Source organism: Xenopus tropicalis, chromosome 4 (assembly GCF_000004195.4).
Source record: "Xenopus tropicalis strain Nigerian chromosome 4, UCB_Xtro_10.0, whole genome shotgun sequence".
In the NCBI taxonomy this organism is placed as follows: Eukaryota; Metazoa; Chordata; class Amphibia; order Anura; family Pipidae; genus Xenopus; species Xenopus tropicalis.
Genome location: NC_030680.2, coordinates 131644651 through 131664615, shown reverse-complemented (window position 1 = coordinate 131664615; position 19965 = coordinate 131644651). Strand labels below are relative to the sequence as shown.

The window sequence follows — 19965 nt, the reverse complement described above, 5'->3', positions numbered from 1 at the left end:
TAAAGAGCACTAATCCAGAGGGTTAAAGCATTTTTTCCTTGATGGAATCCCTATAATATACTGTTATGCCTGCTTTAGTATATAAGGTATAATGCAGCTGTTGATATTTAGTCATCAAAACCAGATTTCCCATTTCTCTGCCCCTCCTGTTTCCCTCCCTGCCCCTGACAAGATTCCCAGTCCCGGCTGATGAAAAGCAGACCCGTATTCTAATAATGAGAGCACCATGTTTGACAGCAGGGATGGCGGTGCCTGGATTTGCTCCAGATGTAATTCCCTGCCATCCGGCCAAGAGCCAACTTTGCAAATTGATTGGCATATTGTTAAATTACAGACATTCCCTCTCTTTTAATACATTGCACTATGGAGATATTTGGGTGTTACTGTTGGCCCCCTAGTGGCGTGGGGATTGTGTGTGCTCCTTTGCTGGGTGGCCTGACCACTCACTGAGCACCATGCATTGTGCGCTGTAACCATCTGAACATATGTGTTTGTCCATGTAATAAATATCTTTTGTTCTTTTCTGGGTGGCTCTGTGTATTTTTTATACACCAGAATTCAAGCCCTATGGCCTGGTTACGTATTGTCTTGGGTTGTGCTAAATCTTTGAGAAATAACAAGATATGGGTATCAAATATCCAGTATTGGTATATGTATTGTGCTCTCCCCGTGTATGGTATTACAGCTGTGAGGCGCTGCAGGTATTGTTGCCGCTACATTAATGAACGTGTAATTCTTCACTCTCTGGGAGTTTTTTTGTTCTAGTATTGCACACAGACACAACCCTTCCCTTCAACTGTATTAAGGTGGCCATACACGTTACGGTGTCATTTGATTACACCTTTACCCCTAGGGCCAAACAATCGAATTACAATGACAGGTATAGTAGCCATCAGGCCGAGGATCATATCAATGACCCGATGTGGTCCCCGATCTGACTGGAAAATCAAACCTGTCTGATTTTTGCCCAAATAACGGTTGTAGAGTCCCATCGGGGGTCCCCATATATGGAAAATCTGCCCAATCGGTCTAAAGCAGTGCTGTCCAACTGTGGCCCCCCACCTGTCTGGCTGCTTTGATGGTTTACCTTTGAGTAAGCATTAAATGGTATCAGTACTGAGATTAACTGGCCCCCTGCATGGTTCTCACCTCAGATTCAGGCTGTAATCCCTCTGTATTGTTTAAATATGTAATCCCCTGTGTTTTTCACACCTTTTAATACCTGCATTGTTCACCCCCTGCAGTGTTCACACCTCAGGCTCAGACTGTAATCACTCCCATTGTTCACTTCTTCACACCTCAGACATAGGTACTGTAGGCAGAGTATGGCACATACAGCCAGCATAGGGCAGGTAGAGTATGGCCCACACAGGCAGCATAGGTCAGGGAGGGTATGGCACACACAGGAAGGGTAGGGCAGGCAGAGTATGGCACACACAGTCAGGGTAGGGCAGGCACAGTATGGCACACACAGTCAGGGTAGGGCAGGCAGAGTATGGCACACACAGGCAGGGTATGGCAGGCAGAGTGTGGCACACACAGACAGCATAGGACAGGCAGAGTGCTGCCTGTGTGTGCCATACTCTGCTTTCCCTATGCTGCTTGTGGGAGGTGAACCTGGCAGGGGTTTGTTGTGGGAGTTTGTTAGCAGTTGGAAATAGCCATTAAATGGTCCCTAAGGTGTGTAATTATGTACTGGGGGTTGCTGTGCTATCCACAGGGGAGGAGGAGGCATATGGAATTTAAAGGTATATCTTAATATGACATCATTCTTTCACATATGAATGATGGTTGATATCCCCACAGTAAGGACCAAGCATTTGGGAATTTGCTGTGCTACCACCATTGTGATAAAATAGGTGTGGTTTGAAGTGGGTGTGGTTTCAAAAAGGGGAGTGGTCAAAACTGGCTTCCATTAGCGGCCCTCCACCATGTATGCTAGAGAAATTCCGGCCCTCGGCACCGTAGAAGTTGGACAGCACTGGTCTAAAGGACTCGAATCTGCTTAAAGGGATGGGTTATTTCTAGTAATTTTGCAATTGGTTATATTTATTTTTATAGTCTTTGAAATATTTACCTACCTCTTCTACGTCTTTCCAGCTTTCAAATGGGGGTCACTGACCCCGGGAGCTAAAAAACTTGTCTAGGTGATACTGTGACTTTGTACCTACCTACTCCCTTGTATTCAATAAGCGCACAGATTACAGACAAATGACCCATTCATTTGCTTTCTCTCCTGCTGCAGGAAAGGAATTGATGATGTTTTTGAGGAGCTATAGTGTGACCTTTATTATTATTATTGTGTCCCCTTGCAGAGATCCGCAGCCAGCTGGTGGAGCAGTTGAAGTGCCTGGAGCAGCAGTCGGAGTCCCGCCTGGCCCTTCTCCAGGATCTACAGGAATTCTTCCGCAGGAAGGCGGAGATTGAGCTGGAATACTCGCGGAGCCTGGACAAACTGGCAGAGAGATTCTCTTCTAAGCTGCGCAGTGCCCGCGAGCAACATCATTTCAAGTAAGTGAGAGAAATCATTCTGCGGCCTGTATTCCTCCACTGGTTTCTGTACTAGAGTAGTGCTTTTTAGACTCTGGGGACAGTGACCCCCATTTAAAAGCTCATAAGAGCCGGAAGAAGAAGGCAAATAATTCCAAAACTATAAAAGACAAAAAATGAAAACCAATTGAAAATTTGCTTAGAATTGCTCATTCTATAACATACTAACAGTGCCACCCCTTTAAGGACATCACAGTACAAATTTACCCTGACTTTAGCATAGGCCCCTGCATCTACAGCATTGTGCCCCTATAGGGCTCTGAATTGGGTGCTAAAATCACTGCCAAAGACTTGCATTACTTGTGCCAGTGTTTGCCTAGTGACAGTGGCCTAGTGACAGTGGCCCGACAGTTGGCTTAATACATGTTTTAATACATGTTTTTTGGCTATTGCTGGAGAAGTAACGGCACAAATGTAGGATTCTCCATTTATTCTTTGGTACATTTACCCCACGGGTTTTTATTTTCTTTACCCATGGTAAGTGATGCAGCTTCTAATTCCCTGTCTCTCACCCAGTGCCTTCATATCCACTTTCCCCTTTACTCCCTGTGCTTTCCAATACATATGATGGATACTTGCTGCTTATAAGCACTGTTGCTCGGGGTCATTAGCGGCAATTTTGATCCCTGTGCAGCTGCTTTTCTGCCAAGGTTTTATATTGCCAAATGAACCATAATGTTCAGTCATATCTGTCGCCTATATGGGCTTCTGTTGTAAATGTGCGGGGAAGGTTCTAACTATAACAGCAACATGGAAAAGTTAGGATCCTTATGATTAAATGCCCTATTCTCCTATTATTTTTTATATCTGCTGTATGTGACTCTCAGAGGCTACACCTGATAATTATTATTTTCAGTAGAATTCAACAGTCTCTATTTCCCCATTTAAAAGAGAGAAATGTTATTAAACAGAGGAGATTTTTACCTTTTTTATCTTTTCCCAGGAAGGATCAGCATCTTCTCTCCCCTGTGAACTGCTGGTATCTGGTTCTGACTCAGACCCGGCGGGAGAGTAAGGACCACGCCACTCTGAATGATATCTTCCTAAATAATGTGATAGTCCGACTCTCGCACATCAGCGAGGATGTCATGCGCCTCTTCAAAAAGGTGAGGGGGGGGCAGAAGCAATAGGGATTTCTGCAGAAAGCTTCCACATTCCTTTATAATGAATAAGTAGAAATTACAGCTCGGTTCAGTTGCCCTTTAATGTAAGGCTTAACGAATTTAGAGAATCAAAAGATTCTCAAGAATACGATGACTTATCTGATATTAACTCAATTATCTGTGTACCCATCAGACCCATCAGTATGGCCATTACCCACAGGTAGTATTCAAGATATGACTCTATAGCCAAACGAAAGTTCCCAGCATCCCCTGGGAGACTCTCAAGTGCCCTAAAGCATTGTGAAATTGAACAACGAGATCCACAGAATCCTGTGAGGGTTTTTCTACCAGGAAATGCTAGAATACAACCCAGAATAGCATTTGATACACTCAATTCTGCAACAGTACATTTAGATTAATCTATAAAAAGGCTCCTCATTGCTGCAATATCTGGTTCCTATGAAAAAAAATCTTATTATATCTTCCATTTCCTTCAGTATAAAGGTACAGCGTTTCCTCCCATAGATTCCCATGCTGTGTGTCTGATTTATAATATCTATTCTGGAGCATATTATATGCCTTCTTAGAATATATCTCCCTAAGTGATTGAGGCAGTAACTGTCCCTCCCCCTCCGTTTCTCTGACTATGAGTCTCTATTAGCTTTGAGGGTTTGTCTGAGCTCTGACAGTGGTATTTATATTCTGTACCCCCCAGTGTGAGCAGCCTTCACTGTGTTTGTTCTACATAATGGGGAATAGGAACAGCCACTGGGATTTCTTGGCAGATTCACTTGTTTCATTCCTTGAGACTCTAAAGGGATTGTTACCTATTTGAAATTCTGTATTGTGTCTGTGGCAGAGCAAAGAGATTGGACTCCAGATGCACGAAGAACTGGCAAAGGTCACCAATGAGCTGTATACGGTGAGTGGAACATGGAGAAACATTACATGGCAGCGGCCTTCTCTCTAAATAGAGCAAATTAGCAAAAAACAGATACGAATGTGACATTCTGACGGGGCCAGTGCCATGCACACCTATATTCTTTTTAAAGGAACAGGAAAATAAAAGTGGTTCAAAGTAATTGAGATATTATGTACTGCTGCCCTGCCCTGGTAAAGCTGCTGTGTAGCCATTCAAATAAAATAGGACTAAATGGCACAGGTTAAATAGCAGATAACAGATAAGCTCTGTAAAACACCATTGTGTTCTACATAGCTTATTTGTTATCTGCTGTGTAACCTGTGCCTTTTCTTCCAATTTCCAACTTTAATGGCTGCCCCTGTGGCTACACAGCAGCTCATTTATATAAACTATAGTAGTCTTTCTGAAGCAAACACACAGCTTTTACCAGTGCAGGGCAACAGTACATTATATTAAACCACTTCAATTTTTCGTTACTGTTCCTTAAGTATATTTATTTTCAAATGCTGTTATATAAGTCACAGGTTCTATGTAGTTAGTGCATCTAAATGTGTCCCATCCGCTGCTATGGGTTGAGCTGGGGTCTTTGCTTTTGCTGATGCCACTGCCATTATGCGTATAGCAAACCATCTGATCTCCATAATCTGAATTTCCAACCTTAAATGCTTTGTGCTGCCCAAGCCTCATTCACAGATGACTTCTCGTTATTTTCCCACCACCATCTTGCCCTAAAGCAGTGGTCCCCAACCAACAGGTGTACTGTCAAACAGAGCCTCATGTAGGCTGTCAGTCCATATAGGGGCTACTAAATAGCCAATCACAGCCCTTATTTGGCACCCCCAGGTACATTTTCGATGCTTGTGTTGCTCCCCAACTCTTTTTCCATTTGAATGTGGCTCACGGGTATAAAAGGTTGGGGATCTCTGCCCTAAAGCAACAAAGCCCTACTACAACTACAGCCTATGCCTGTCTCTGTTGTATACATAATCTTTGCATTTCATACACAATATACATATTATTATTATATATTATATATATATTTACAGACATGTATACACATATATTATTTTTTCTCTATTTGGTAGGAGAACACTTTTACTGTATGTAAGATCAGGATCTCTAATGTGAAATATTCTCCATGGTGGAAGAGAAACATTTTGAATAAATGTGCCTGCCCTGCCCCAGTAGCATGATGTATATTAGCTAGCCTCTCTTAAAGGGGTGGTTCTCCTTTTAGTATGTTATAAAATGCCCTGTTCTTAGCAACTTTGCAGTTGGTTTCCATTATTTCTTTTTTATAGTTTTTCATTTATTTACCTTCATCTTTTGCCTCTTTTCAGCTTTCAAAGGGTGATCACTGACCCCAGTAGTCAAGCACTATTGCTCTGTGAGGCTACAATTTCATTGTTATTGTTACTTTTTCTTACAGGTATGGGATTCATTACCCGGAAACCCTAAACCCGTTATACGGAAAGCTCTAAAATACGGGAAGGCTGTCTCCCATAGACTGCTTTTTAATGAAATAATTACAATTTTCTTTAAAAAGTATATCCTTTTTCTCTGTGATAATAAAACAGTACCTTGTTTTTGATCTCATTTATGATATAATTAACTCTTAATGGGGCAAAACAATCCTATTGGGTTTATTTAATGCTTAAATGATATTTTAGTTGATTCAAAGTATGGAGATCCAAATAACAATAAGATTCTGGATTACTGGTCCCATATCTGTACTTATCTTTTTATGCAGCCTGTCTCCTATTCATATTCCCCCCTCTCGTTCAAACCACTGCTTGGTTGCTAGGGTGAATAAGACACTAGCAACCGAATAGCTGCGGAAATACCAAACTGGAGAGTTGATAAACAAAACGCTAAATAACAGAAAAACCATAAATAGTAAAAAATGAAGACCAATTGCAAATTGCTTTAGAATATCAATGTCTACATCTTACTAAAAGTGAATGAACCTACCCCTTTAAGTTATTACTGCCTTAGCTTGAGGTTTCATTCTTGCCAGAACATCTACTGTTTTCTGTTGCCCTGCCTAGCCCAGACTTTCATAATCTCCCCCATAGGACTCTTGTAGCTTTATGATCCCTGCCCATACTGTACTTTGGCATCAGCAGCTGCAATGAAATACTGAAATACTTCAGGCATAGCATTAGCAGAAACGAGTTTTTGTTAGCCTGCAGAGAAAATATATATTTATTATAGTATAATACTCTGCCCGCATAGATATTCAAAATTGCTCATCGCAACTCAGCTGGAAAATGTGTTTTTGCCTCTTGCGCAGGTGATGAAGACATATCATATGTACCATGCTGAGAGCATCAGTGCTGAGAGCAAACTCAAGGATGCCGAGAAGCAGGAGGAGAAGCAGTTTAGCAAAGTGGTGGAGCTCACCTCCAATGCCCTGCGGCTCGAGGAGCGACCACAGAGACGCAGCTCGGTCAAGAAGATTGAAAAGATGAAGGAGAAGGTGAGTTGCAGCAATGAAATCAGAGCAGTATTTGTGAATATTGTCCTTGGAGTTGTGTATTTAGGTATTTGGCATTTCCATTGGTAATAATGTTGGCAAATTGCTAGTGTGAACAGATTCATAAGGATTACTGAAACACAATTCTGTAGGGCAGGATGAGGGCCCATTTGCTCAGTAACCATTGTTTCCTTCTGCCTTTAGAGACAAGCCAAGTACTCCGAAAACAAATTGAAGTGCACAAAAGCCAGGAACGAGTATCTCCTGAACTTGGCTGCTACCAATGGCTGCATCAGCAAGTACTACATCCATGATGTGTCTGATCTAATAGATGTGAGCACATTTCTCCAACTTTCCCCCCAACACACCCCAATGATACTTTGTACTCCCTCTTTCTTTTGTTTGATTTAGTTGCTTCTCAGGAGTGGGAAACCTGCAGTTCTCTCCATGTTGTTGCTGAAGGCCATTGTGGGGGGGTGTTAGGGGTTGTAGTTTGGAACATCTGGAAAACTGCAGTTTGCCCATCCCTGCTCCATATATCTTTTCTCTATATATTCCTCGTTAATACTATATTACCGTACTAGCAGGCCTGGACTGGCAATTTGTGGATTGTGGCAAATGCCAGAGGGGCTGCTGTAAGATGCCATAGCCAGTCACTATTTATTGGGCTGGGGGGCTGTTTGGGCCTCTGTGTAATGCCAGGGTCTATTTTGTATCCCAGTCCAGGCAGGGCTACTAGAAGACTTACAGTTTCAGTACAGATGTTTGAGAGAAGCTTCCTATCTTTCCCTCTTGTTGCTGCTCTATCCCTGCAGGGGTGAAGCAGATGGCTTCATTTTTCAGCCCCCAGATGCCTGATGAGGCCCCATCTTGCTCTTTTTTTTGCTGCTCTAATTACCTCCTATCTCTGACGGATTTCAGCGAGTTTTGCTGTCAGAGAAGTCTGGAGCCCAGGTGTCTGATTCCCTTGTGGGGCATGGAGCTGCTTGTCTTCGTGTGCTTGGCTGTGCTGTACGGGCCACTGCCATCAGACGTGACTGCTTACTTTGCATTCATTGCTCAAGCAGAAAAAAAAGGAATTGACCCTGTCAGTCTGTGCCTGTTCTGCAGCACCTTATAAATGAAGGAATATTTCATTGGAGCCAGCTAGTGTTTCTTAGTATTTATTCTCAGGGATCCCAAAGAGTTCGTTTCAGTGACAATAAATTTTAAAGGGGTATTTCCCCTTTTAAATCAACTTTTAGTATGATGTGTGGTTTTTTTAATCATTTAGCTTTTTGTTCAATGCTTTTATGACTTCAGGGGTCAGTGACCCCCATTTGAAAGCTGGGAAGAATCAAAAGAAGGAGTCAAATAATTCAAAAACTATAAAAAAATGAAGACTAATTCAAAACTTGCTAAGAATTGCTAATTCTATATCATTAAAAATGTACATACCCCTTTACAATCAGTTTTGTACCGTTTTTTCATTGCTGTTTTTTGTTATAAGAATAAATGTCACTATTAAAGGGGATCAGATGAGACCCAACTCAAACAGCACTGGGCCTGGCTCCATAGGTTAAAAAACTTTGCAAAACTGGTCTATCATTAAAATAGTAACACCCAAAAGAGAATTTCTTTGTAACTGAAATGTCTACAGTCCCTGCTCCATTGATAATTGTGGGAAGGAAGCAATCTGTAACCATATAGTGATGCTGAGACTGACCCTGAGGAACGTCAGAGAGCCCAAACGCACAGAAGCAGACATTATTGATCCTCAGAGCCATGGTTTCCAATTGAACTTCATACCATTCATTTTCATTGCTTGGACCAAAGAGCTCTGCAATGTGAAAGCCAGGGAAATTCTAAATAAACATTATTGCTTTGTAGAAAGGCAGGTGAAATACAGATAGTATTTTCGGTGGCGGGGGGGGGGTATTTGGGAAATAGCTTGCAGTGTGTTTGTTCATGACACATTGTATTTGCTATCTCATTATTACATCAGGCGCTTGTTCTGTTCATGGCAGCGAGGTAGATCAGCTGACTGCCTCTCAGTCAAATCACAGTGAGAAAGGAATCAGCAGGACGCCAGGTTGGGCATGTGATGTAGGAAAGGAAGAGTCAGCTCTTTGCTCTTTTTTCCATTCTAGATAACAATGAATGCGTCTGTCACTCCTGGTGAGCACGGTGATTTTCTCTGGGGTGATTTTCTTGGAAGCAATAGATGGGGGGGGGGGGGGGGAGTTATTGGATGGGGCATGTATGCACCGAATGGAAAATAAGAAACAGGCGGGTTTAATTAATGTTAGTGAATATAAATACTTATAAACTATTGGAAATGTAAGCACACTATCCTCAAAACAAACCCTTAAGGTCCTATAATCCCAGTTGAATCTTTATTAATATACATTACAAAGCAGCTTAAGACACATAGCTGTGTTGGACTGAGATAGGGGAACATCAGTTTTGTGGCACACAGACTTCTAAAGTATTATATATCAACATGGCAGCCTTGTATTACTCACTCACTCAAATAATGCTTTAGATGAGGGTCTAGCTTCTAGTTTCACCCCCCCCCCGTCAAGCCAGAGTTGTGCCATTTAAATGCACAGGGGGATCACAGGCTGTGTGGGTTTTGCGTGGGGCCAAAAAAATAGAAATCTCTTCTATTCAGCAACAAGTGAATAGGGGAGGCCTTTGAGCTTTTTGTCCCCCATCCCCACTGAGCTACTTATCACCTGGGCAACACAATGCTTGTGTCTTATAGGCTGTTGCTTTTGGTTTTCACTCCAATGCTTTTTGCCAGCTTGGCTTGCCTTGGCTATGGGGCTGCCTCTGCTTAAAGCCTTCTTATTTATAAGCACTTGCACAAGCAACATAAATAGAGGCTGGCAGGAAGAAGTGCCGGGGGCAGGAGGCAGATTGCTGATTGCTGGAGGAGGCAGAGAAGAAATAAAAATTGGCAGATTCTAGTAAGGACGGCTGCCAGCTGAGCAGTGCCAGAAAGAGACCTGCAGAGAGCATTTTAGCTTTGCAGGTACAAATCTGTATGTACAAATAATGTATATTGCAGATGGATGCATTTGAATTAACACACGACTATACCACAGTAGGGGTTAAAAAAAGTAAAATTGCTTGCAATGTGAAAGACAAACAGGGAGGCAGGAGGCCTGAGTTGCTGGAGCTCACACACCAATTAATCCTGGTAGAAAAGGTATAATTGCATAGAGTTTAGATTGGCCTGGAAAGTGTTTCCACTGGTGCCCCAACTAAGCACATATTCCATCGCTCCCATTCCAGGCTGTTCCATGTGCCCATTAATTTAATGGTGCATGGGTATTTACATGAAGAATTCAGTTGCATATGTGCCTTTGGTTCTTAAATGATTACCATTGTATTTTACTCACTGTCTCTACAGTATTTATTTCTTTACAAAACATAGCAGTTCTTTTTGTCCCTATAACAGGTTTTATTATTTATTATTGATAATAGAAACCAAAAAGCCCTATGACTCTTCTTCTTTCCTCCATGCAGTGCTCGGACCTTGGCTTCCATGCCAGCCTTGCCCGCACTTTTCGCACATACCTCTCTGCTGAGTACAACCTGGAGACGTCGCGGCACGAAGGCCTCGATATCATTGAGAATGCTGTGGATAATCTCGACGCCCGCAGTGACAAGCACAAAATCATGGACTTGTACAACCAGGTCTTTTGCCCCCCACTCAAGTTTGACTATCAGCCTCACATGGGGGATGAGGTACGTTTAAAATCTGACTTGGTATTTCTCATATTTAGTGAAAGCATAAAAACTAAAATGCTGGGGTAGAAAGTGTCTGAACTAAATTTTCATAGCAGTAATAACAACAGTCGTATTTGAGGCTGAAGAAGACACATCCATAGTGGTTCACCTTTTTCCCAAGTAAATCCTATCTAACTACAGCAACAAGCCACTCATTGAAGGCCCCTGCTTTAGTGTATACTGTCATTGTCATTTTGAATCTGATATCTGGGGTGTCATAGAAATTTAGGGTTATAATTTGCACTTATTGTATGCAGCCTTTGTCTCAGAGGGTGTGTTAACCCCCAAATGGTTCTTACTTCATATATAGTTTCAAGTTATTATGGTATCTCAGCAATCCTTAGGTTTCCATTAGCACTACAGGTATAGGATCCATTATCCATAAACCTGTTATCCAGAAAGCTCCAAAAATCAGAAAGCCCTTCTCCTATAGACTCTATAGAATTCAAATTTCCTTTTTTCCTGTAATAATAAAACAGTGGCTCGTACCTGACCACTCTGAGATGCCCTCATTGGGTCTTCCATTGCAGGTTTGCCAGGTGAGTGCCCAGCAGCCGGTACAGATGGAGCTGCTCATGCGATATCACCAACTGCAGTCCCGACTTGCTACCCTGAAGATAGAGAACGAGGAAGTGAGTCTGGTTTCTTCTGTGTATTAACTTTTGTGACTGATCCATTGTAAGTGAAGTCAGCAAACACTGAGCTGTTCTTTAGGTGCCATTTAGAGGGAAACTTGTTTGAGAGTTACTATGTATTGCCTCTGCTTTGCACAATACCCCCGACTTCTTTGAGAGAATATTTCTATACTGCGTTTTTACTCTCCCCAAAAACCATTGTATTGCTTGTGCTAATAGGTACGGAAGACTTTGGATGCCACCATGCAGACCCTGCAGGACATGCTGACAGTGGAGGACTTTGATGTGTCCGATGCCTTCCAGCACAGTCGCTCTACAGAATCCATCAAATCGGCTGCCTCTGAGACCTATATGAGCAAACTCAACATCTCCAAGAGGAGGGCCAACCAGCAAGAGACTGAGAGCTTTTACTTCTCGGTGAGGGAACCTGTGCATTTATAAATTATATATTGCAGTCAGGTTATGGCTATTACAGCTGGATGTTACACATTGCATCGTAGTGTAATGAAACACAATCTTTTGATATATAGTACATTTATATACATTGCCTTGGAAAAGTATCCAGTCTCTTAAGTCCCTTCTCTCATTTTACTGGTACCCATCAGCTTAGCCACACCAACTTTTGCATTTGCAATGCATAGATAACTTAGAGGGGACATAGAATAGAAGGCAAGGCTGAGTGGTAGAGATCAGAATGAAACACTGAGGGTAAAGGTATAAAACACTGGTGAGCTCCTTGGCAAAGATAATGTTAAGTATGGATAAAGCATTGTTTTGTGAAAATAAAGGTCTGGCAGTCACAGACTTAAATCTACTGAACTGAACTTGTGTCTCCTATTGTCTTAGAACAGGGATCCCAAACCTTTTATACCAGTGAGCCACATTCAAATGGAAAAAGTGTTGGGGAGCTACACAAGCATGAAAAAAGGTTCATGGGGGTGCCAATAAGAGCTATAATTGGCTACTTAATAGCCCCCTATGTAGACTGTCAGCCTACTGAAGGCTCTGTTTGGCATAATACTTGGTTTTTATGCAACTAAAACTTGCCTCCTTACCAGAAAAGTGAGCAAAATGAGCACCTACTTTGAGGCCATTGGGAGCAACATCCAAGGGGTAGGGGAGCAACATGTTACTCACGACATCCAAGTTATTCCAGAGTTGTACTTCTATGCAGAGAGACTGCTGGGTAACCTAAAAGATTATGAGCCATTACAATTGTTAAGATAAGCTAGAAAAGTGTCAGGAGACCCTATGGTCTATCAGACACCATATGTTCCTTAACAGCACATCATTGAGTGTTACATTCTGTTTCCCAGTCTAGAACATTAACAATTCAGAATCGTCACATGGCTTGGAACCCTAAAACAGCAGTAGTAAGCAAGATGGGTTATTTGCGCAGAGTTCATCAACTTTATCTTAGTCCATAAAAGAAATTGAATAAATGGAATGTGAAACCGCTATAGCTTCAATTGTGAGGTTGCAGATCCATCAAAGTAATACGCTTAATGTAACCCTCTGGCTTCTCACCACTATTTTTTCTAATTAAAGTGATAGCCTTTACTGGCCAACTGAATTGATTTTTAATTGCAAGCTTTCATAAACTATTGTTTTGCAAATAAAACTGTCTCCTTGTCAGGTTTAGTTGTTATATGCAAGCTCTGTGGTTTTGTTAAAGGCAAAATACCCCCCCTCCGCCTATTCTTTTTTAACATGAGCTCATACAGTTATTATGCACCTTGTACATAAGCCCAACTGAATGAGTGCATGTCAAAAAAGGGACTATCTTTTGTTTGTTTGAAACCAGGCAATACCACCATTACATTTTTGCATGGGTACCATATTGTGTATATAGAAAATCTCCTTGACTTGTCTCATTTACATGACGATCAGAAGAGCGGAATAAACTTCCATCACCTTGTAATATGGCACTTACGGACAGGGGAAGATAATAACTATTTCTCTGAGATCAAAATAGCCTCGTGCCCTACAAATATGAATGATCAGCAAGAATAGAACTGTATCCATCGATGCAGAATAACAAAGAGAACATTGATCTCACTTAACTGCACATATCTGTTCTATAAATCCTGTTTGCCTGACTTGTCATTTCATGCATCACTCACCCACTGCATCTCCTCTCTTCTCTAGAAGTTTAAAGAGTACTTGAATGGAAGTAACCTCATCACAAAGCTTCAGGCCAAACACGACCTTCTGAAACAGACTCTAGGAGAAGGTGAGCCACTCAATAGAAAAACCTGCATTTCTTTGCTTAGACTGCATGGACAGGTTTGGGACAGGGTTATAATGTTTGATCAGGCAAAAATGGTGTTAGAATATGTTGGTCCTCAGAAAGATGTATGTCTTGTGTCCTACTTTTCTTAGGACCTGTCTGGTATTTATCTGTAAATATCACTGATCTCATACATGTATCTGTTTTTCTTCCAGGAGAACGAGCAGACTATGGAACCACTAGGTAAGCCTGTTGTCAAGTAACACTTTCTATAACTAGCCCCAAGATATTGGGCAGCAGGTCTGGGAAATATGTCATGTTTTATCACAGCTTCTAGGCACATACTTTCTGTCCATTTACCTGGTCCCATACTGGTTTGGTAATCTAGGGCAGATTTATCAAATTGTGAGAGATCACCGCATAAAAACTCAACCACTTTCTATTAATTCCTATGGAATTTTTAGAGAGTATTAACCAAATGGTGAACGCTTCTAAAAATCCTATAGGAATTAATACAAAGTGGGTGAGGTTTTCAGTGGTGAGCTCTAATCTCAAGTTTAACTAAATCTGTCCCATATTGTTGGTAACAGGTAACAGGTAGGCAAAGCCTTGGCGGAGGATTAAGCCTGTTAAGCAGTCCATGTATAGGGAGGCTTGCTCTGCCAATTTGGTTTTATTTTACACCAATTTTCTATTAATTGTTTTGCCCAGGCTATCCATTGTTATGGCAGTAGGGGATCCTAGGTAGTATATACAGATACATACACATGTTTTGTGGGCATGTAGCCCTCTGTATGAACAAACCTCTGCAGGGCATCCAGTTCTATCAGCAGAAGCCAATGGAGTTAAATAAAAATGTTGCAAGTGGTACCCCTGTGGCACTAATAAGCTGATTGAAAAGCTGATATTTCTGCGGAGGTATATATATATATATATATAACTATTTGTGCCCAGGGACAGGATTGGGTGTTGATCAGTTTGGGGTGGAAGGATGCACCAGTAATTGCATTCTTTTGTGACTCCAATTTTGGTCACATCTTGGCAGAATGGGGGTAAAGTTACTCAGAAAGCTAAATAAAATGCAGTTTTTTTTAATGGGTCACCAAACAGTTAAAACTGCTATCTGCAGTATCAAGCTTTGGTTAAACCATCATCATTGCAGTACATGTTTATAGGGAGGGGCTATCCTTGCTAGTATTTTCATTTTGCTGTTCTTCCACAACTTAATTGAAATCCGCCTACATTTCCATATGTGTTCTCTAGTGTTTTTGATACATTGTTCCCTTTCCACCAGGCCCCCATCACTCCCCCCTAAGCCCCAGAAAATGAGGAAACCCCGGCCTCGATCATCCTATAACCTTAAGCTCTTTAATGGGAACATGGAGCTGTTCATTAAGGTACCAGCAGAGGGTGCTGTGTGAGGGCTGAGTCTGCTCTGCTGCCTCTGACTTTCTATGCACCGCTCCCTTCTTGCTGCTGGCCCTGTGTGTTGAGCTCAGTCTTTCTGTATCTTGTTCTGTCCTGTGGAGCCTCATTTAAGCACCTCTGTGCCAGCTAGTGGCACCCCCAATCATGGGCACAGATTATAAAGGGGTAGCTGTGGAAAACACATATCTTTGGAGTAGGCTGGTTTTAAAAGAAGAGTCATGAAATATTCATAGTGCAAATACTCGTTGTCCTTATTGTCAGCCATGTTGGCGCTGTACAAATGATAATAATAAGTAATAATACACAAGGCTGCTGAACTAATTAACACATACAGCAGCCCTTTACTGACAAGTTTTGACATTTTAGATGTTCCCTGCAGGTCTGGCACAACATTTTCTCTGTGCCTAAAGCTTATGGATTGTTCCCTGCTGTGCCCGGGGCCCTCAGTTGCCCACGTGCTTCTGCCAGTCTGGGCCGTAACAGGACAGCAATGTATTAGCAGCTTAGTACTGTACAGCTCAGTTATACAGTATCCCCAGCACATAATATATGTTTGTGAATTATTCATCCTATCCTTCCATATGAAAACATCCTGCATCTCAGAGACTCCCGTGCTCCCCTGCCATTTGCTGCTGCTCTGAGCTTTCAATTGATTTTTTCAGATTGATAATGTGCCGATTGTGTGTAAATATTTCTTACCTCATCATAACTTCTGTCTAATGGAATGCTTCTTAAAAAAAGTAAATTCTCAGTTTTGTACCTGTGTATATGACTTTGTGATTAAGGTATTACATATTGGTCCCCCCATGACACCCACAAGTATCTAAAGAGTTCCAAATCTAGGGAAGCAGTTGCATGTTACTCATGGTAACCCCCCTTCAGTTAAACAACTAGCTTTGCCATGTAAGTTGCCAGCAATAATCACATATTTATTTTACTTAAAGACTGGCAAAGACTGGCAAGCTAACTCACACAGCAGCCTAGCTCTGGCCCCTATGCCCATATTGTAAAATACCTGTCATGGAGGCACCAGTATGTAAACATGTAATAAATACACAGATACCAAAGAAGATTATCGGATATAATTATCTGAACAATGTGATGTTGCCAGACCCGGACTGGGATTCAAAATAGGATTCAAACAGCCCCCACCAGCCCTATGATTATGGAATTGTACAGCAGCCCTTCTGGCATTTGCCACATTCCACAGATTGCCAGTCCGGGCCTGGGTGTGACAAATTAATATTTACAACCCAATCAGCACCTGACCCAGTCTGAGTGAATAGTTTGGCTATTTAGTTGCTGCCATTTGCAGATTTTTTTGCAGTCTCTTAAATTAAGGAATACTGTCATGGGAAAACATGTTTTTTTCAAAACACATCAGTTAATAGAGCTTCTCCAGCAGAATCCTGCATTGTAATCTGTTTTTCAAAAACACAGCCATGTTCTTCATTTGCCAGGGTGCCACAGCCATGTGACCTGTGCTCTGATAAACTTCAGTGAGTGATATCTCCCCCCTCCATTTTACCCCCAGCAGCTGATCAGCAGAACAATGGGAAGGGAGCAAGATAGCAGCTATCTGACACCTGTATTGCTAAAAATGATATCAGAATAGCAATCAATAGTAAAAAGTCCAGCTTGAGACTCCTCCAGTTACATGGGAGTAGGAGAAACAATAGGTTACCTGAAAGCAGTTCTAATGTGTAGCGCTGGCTCCTTCTGAAAGCTCAGACTCAGGCACAATGCACTGAGATGGCGCCTACACACCAACATAAAGTTTTTTAGTACTTGCATATCACACTCTGTTTCGTTCATTAGTGGAGCCCACTTGCAGTTATTGTGTCTGCATTATAACTCTTCTAATCCCTACCCTGGGGCAGGATAAACACAATTTATGTTCTGATGGTTCTTTCTTGCCCTGTGGTTCTCTGGTGGTGGGGCGAGACCTGCCGCAGTTTTCTCCTGTCTTTTTCTGTGACTTGGAGCTTCTCTCTGACTCTCGCTTACTCTCTTCTATGTATCTGCGCTGCTGCTGCTGTGTGTTTGTGTTTGTTGGTCTCCTCAGAGGAAGAAGGAATGCCCGGAGCAGAATGCAGGTACTATAACATTTCATAGGGCCACTTGTTCCTATAGGGTGGTCCACATAACCATAGTTTGGGCCTCTCTTGAGAAAGCTGGCCATTCTTCATATGACTTGGCCCTTGGTCCTGGCATACAGTATATTGACAGTACATTTCTGGCCTGCCAAATAAAAGCACTGTGTGCTGACTTAATGGAGCCCACCATTTTCATGGCCCACCACAAAATTCAGTAGTAAAGGTTCTGTGCAAGGGCTTGCAACCAGAAAAGCTTCAGATCTTGTTGAATAACTCCCAACACCGCCAACAGCCCTCCAGCTCCTACCACTCACCTTCCATGACATATACAAGGGCAATAAAACTCCAAATAATGTTTGTAACCATTATGGTATGCAGTATGCAACCCTGTGCTTTATAATTTACATGCCCAAGTTTAACCTTACCCTATCAACCAGAGCAGTTTTCCTGGGCCCAGTGTTTTGGATCTGTTAAGGGTCCGTGTAGGCACATATTCACTTGCACATAGAATTTCCATGCACATATGGACATTTACCATTGGCAGCAGAGAGTGATTATTATCCATATTGTATTTCTGCCAGGACTCAGGCCAAGCAATCCCTTTGGTGGTGGAGAGCTGCATTCGGTACATCAACTTATATGGTGAGTTCTACATTGCTCCTGCTCCCTGACAATGCACCCCCCCCCACCCCCACTGTTACTTCCAACATAGTGTTCACAACTTGTTTCAGTTTGGGTTTTATCTATTTCAAGTCCTATAAATTAGAAATGCAGATGTGGCAATAAGCTGCCACCACTGATTTAAAGGCTCCATACAAAAGCTTCTGCCAGGAAGGCAGGTGGTGTAACCATACAGGTAACTTACCCTGCCACATCTGGGGTAGCGTGGAAGTGTTGGCACGGATATACTGTAGTGGGCCACTGATACCTTGACATCTGCAATTCTAACTTATATTTTGCATAAGAGGTTATCTTGCCATAGTGTTAGGGCTCAGTAACTTTATCAGTGCTGACAGTCAGTGTGTAGAAAATATCTGTACTTAGGATCAAGAAAACTGTCATATATATTGAAGCAGTTTTATGAATTTGTGAGAAACTGGTATGGGATCCCTTATCCAGAAAGTTCCAAATGAGGGGAAGGCCAATTTAATTCAAAATGTTAACAATTATTTATTTTCTCTGAAATAATAAAACAGTAGATTTTACTTGATCCAAACTAAGATATAATGAATCCTTATTGGAGGCAACACAATCCTATTGGGTTTTATGTTTAAATGATTTTTTAGTATATAGATAGGTATAGGCCCCATACCTGTATAAATATTTTGTTAGTGTGGATTCATTTGAAAGAGGTAAGGCCTAAGGTCCCCAGATGCCCATTAAAGCCTGCTCCTGCTGCAGATAACTCAGTCATGCTCTTTGCAGCTGGATGTCCTAAATCTCTGGCTCATTGGGGGAATCTGGGTGTTACTGACAGCATTAGGAGTTAGCTGTGACTTGGAAAAACCTTTTGTGGTCAAATATGACACACTAGTAATAGTGTTGGGGCAAACATTGTTATAACCTAAGCTAGTGCTTTATATAGAGAAAATGAACCAATGTTAAACTTTAAATATATTATTAGGGACCATGAGGAGTTTTATGACCAGAAAAAGAAAGAAGGCAATGGGCTAGTTGCTTTATACAGGTCTTAGGGCTCTAGGGTGTCTTCTAACATCCTCATATAAGTCATGTCACATTAGTGACATAAGTTTTTTATAACTGATATCACTAAGCATCATTTATATTATCATTATTTTATAATATATAGGGAATAATATACCACCTATTATAAAATATAAGGATATATAGGATATATATATACATATATATATTATAAATCATTAAGGAGTTCTATGACCACATAAAGGTACGATGCCAAAGACCGAGTGCTTTTATACAGGTCATAGAACTCTTAGGTGACTTCTAATATCCTCATATATTACAGCAAGGGAACAATATTACACATGTTTCAGTGAGTCATGTGACAAATGATATTAGTTAGCACCAATTGTAACTGATTACTTCACTAAGCATTGTATATAAAAATATAATTTACAGGATATTCAAGGCTCTTGTCAAGACAAGTCAAGGAAATGGTGTATTATATAGATATATTTTATAGGTCAGCCATGGCTTTTAAGCATTATATGCTAATTGAGCTCAAGAATACACTTAAAACAAGCACTGTTATTGGAATTGGAGTTCTTATTAGGAAACCAGCTGCGGCAAAGTTTTAACATAAGATCTCTTGATCTATATTCATTTATTTACATCAGAGCTTTGAATGCTTACTAGTCATGTGTTTAGGAGTCTCACAAATAAATCCAATAATACTCCAAAGTGCAAGCTTTTTGTACCTCTGTATAATTCCTCATATGTGTTCCTGCAGGTCTCCAGCAGCAGGGGATATTTCGAGTTCCAGGCTCTCAGGTTGAAGTTAATGACATCAAGAATTCATTTGAAAGAGGTAAAATCCCAGGTCCCCAGGGGCCCATTAAAGCTACAGTATATACACTGTCTCTAAGTGCTGTTTCCAAAGTTGGCACTGAGCACTTGCTGGGAGGCTAAAACAGCCTAATTAGCCATCGGAGGTACTAGTCCAGCCAGCTTCTGTCAAGCAGTTTAGGGATTGCATATAAATACTGTTCAGTTTGCAGTATTGTTGGGAGAAATCTGCCTTTGACAACTCAAATATAAAAATATATT

The 19965-nt window shown here is 41.4% G+C and overlaps 1 protein-coding gene across 2 annotated transcripts in view; it reads left to right on the top strand.

Moving 5' to 3' along the window:
• srgap3 (SLIT-ROBO Rho GTPase activating protein 3) overlaps nucleotides 1-19965 on the top strand; it is a 96032-nt gene that overhangs the window by 57336 nt on the left and 18731 nt on the right. Inside the window, exons 2-14 of one of the 2 annotated variants that reach the window (XM_002936253.5) lie at nucleotides 2316-2511; nucleotides 3494-3656; nucleotides 4513-4575; nucleotides 6869-7054; nucleotides 7256-7384; nucleotides 10565-10786; nucleotides 11359-11460; nucleotides 11683-11880; nucleotides 13612-13696; nucleotides 13909-13936; nucleotides 14988-15090; nucleotides 17799-17859; nucleotides 19649-19726. In XM_002936253.5, coding sequence (XP_002936299.1) covers nucleotides 2316-2511; nucleotides 3494-3656; nucleotides 4513-4575; nucleotides 6869-7054; nucleotides 7256-7384; nucleotides 10565-10786; nucleotides 11359-11460; nucleotides 11683-11880; nucleotides 13612-13696; nucleotides 13909-13936; nucleotides 14988-15090; nucleotides 17799-17859; nucleotides 19649-19726 — 1614 coding nt within the window. Of the gene's footprint in view, nucleotides 1-2315; nucleotides 2512-3493; nucleotides 3657-4512; nucleotides 4576-6868; nucleotides 7055-7255; nucleotides 7385-10564; nucleotides 10787-11358; nucleotides 11461-11682; nucleotides 11881-13611; nucleotides 13697-13908; nucleotides 13937-14987; nucleotides 15091-17186; nucleotides 17218-17798; nucleotides 17860-19648; nucleotides 19727-19965 lie in introns of both variants that reach the window. The other variant, XM_004914130.4, reaches the window with a different exon arrangement.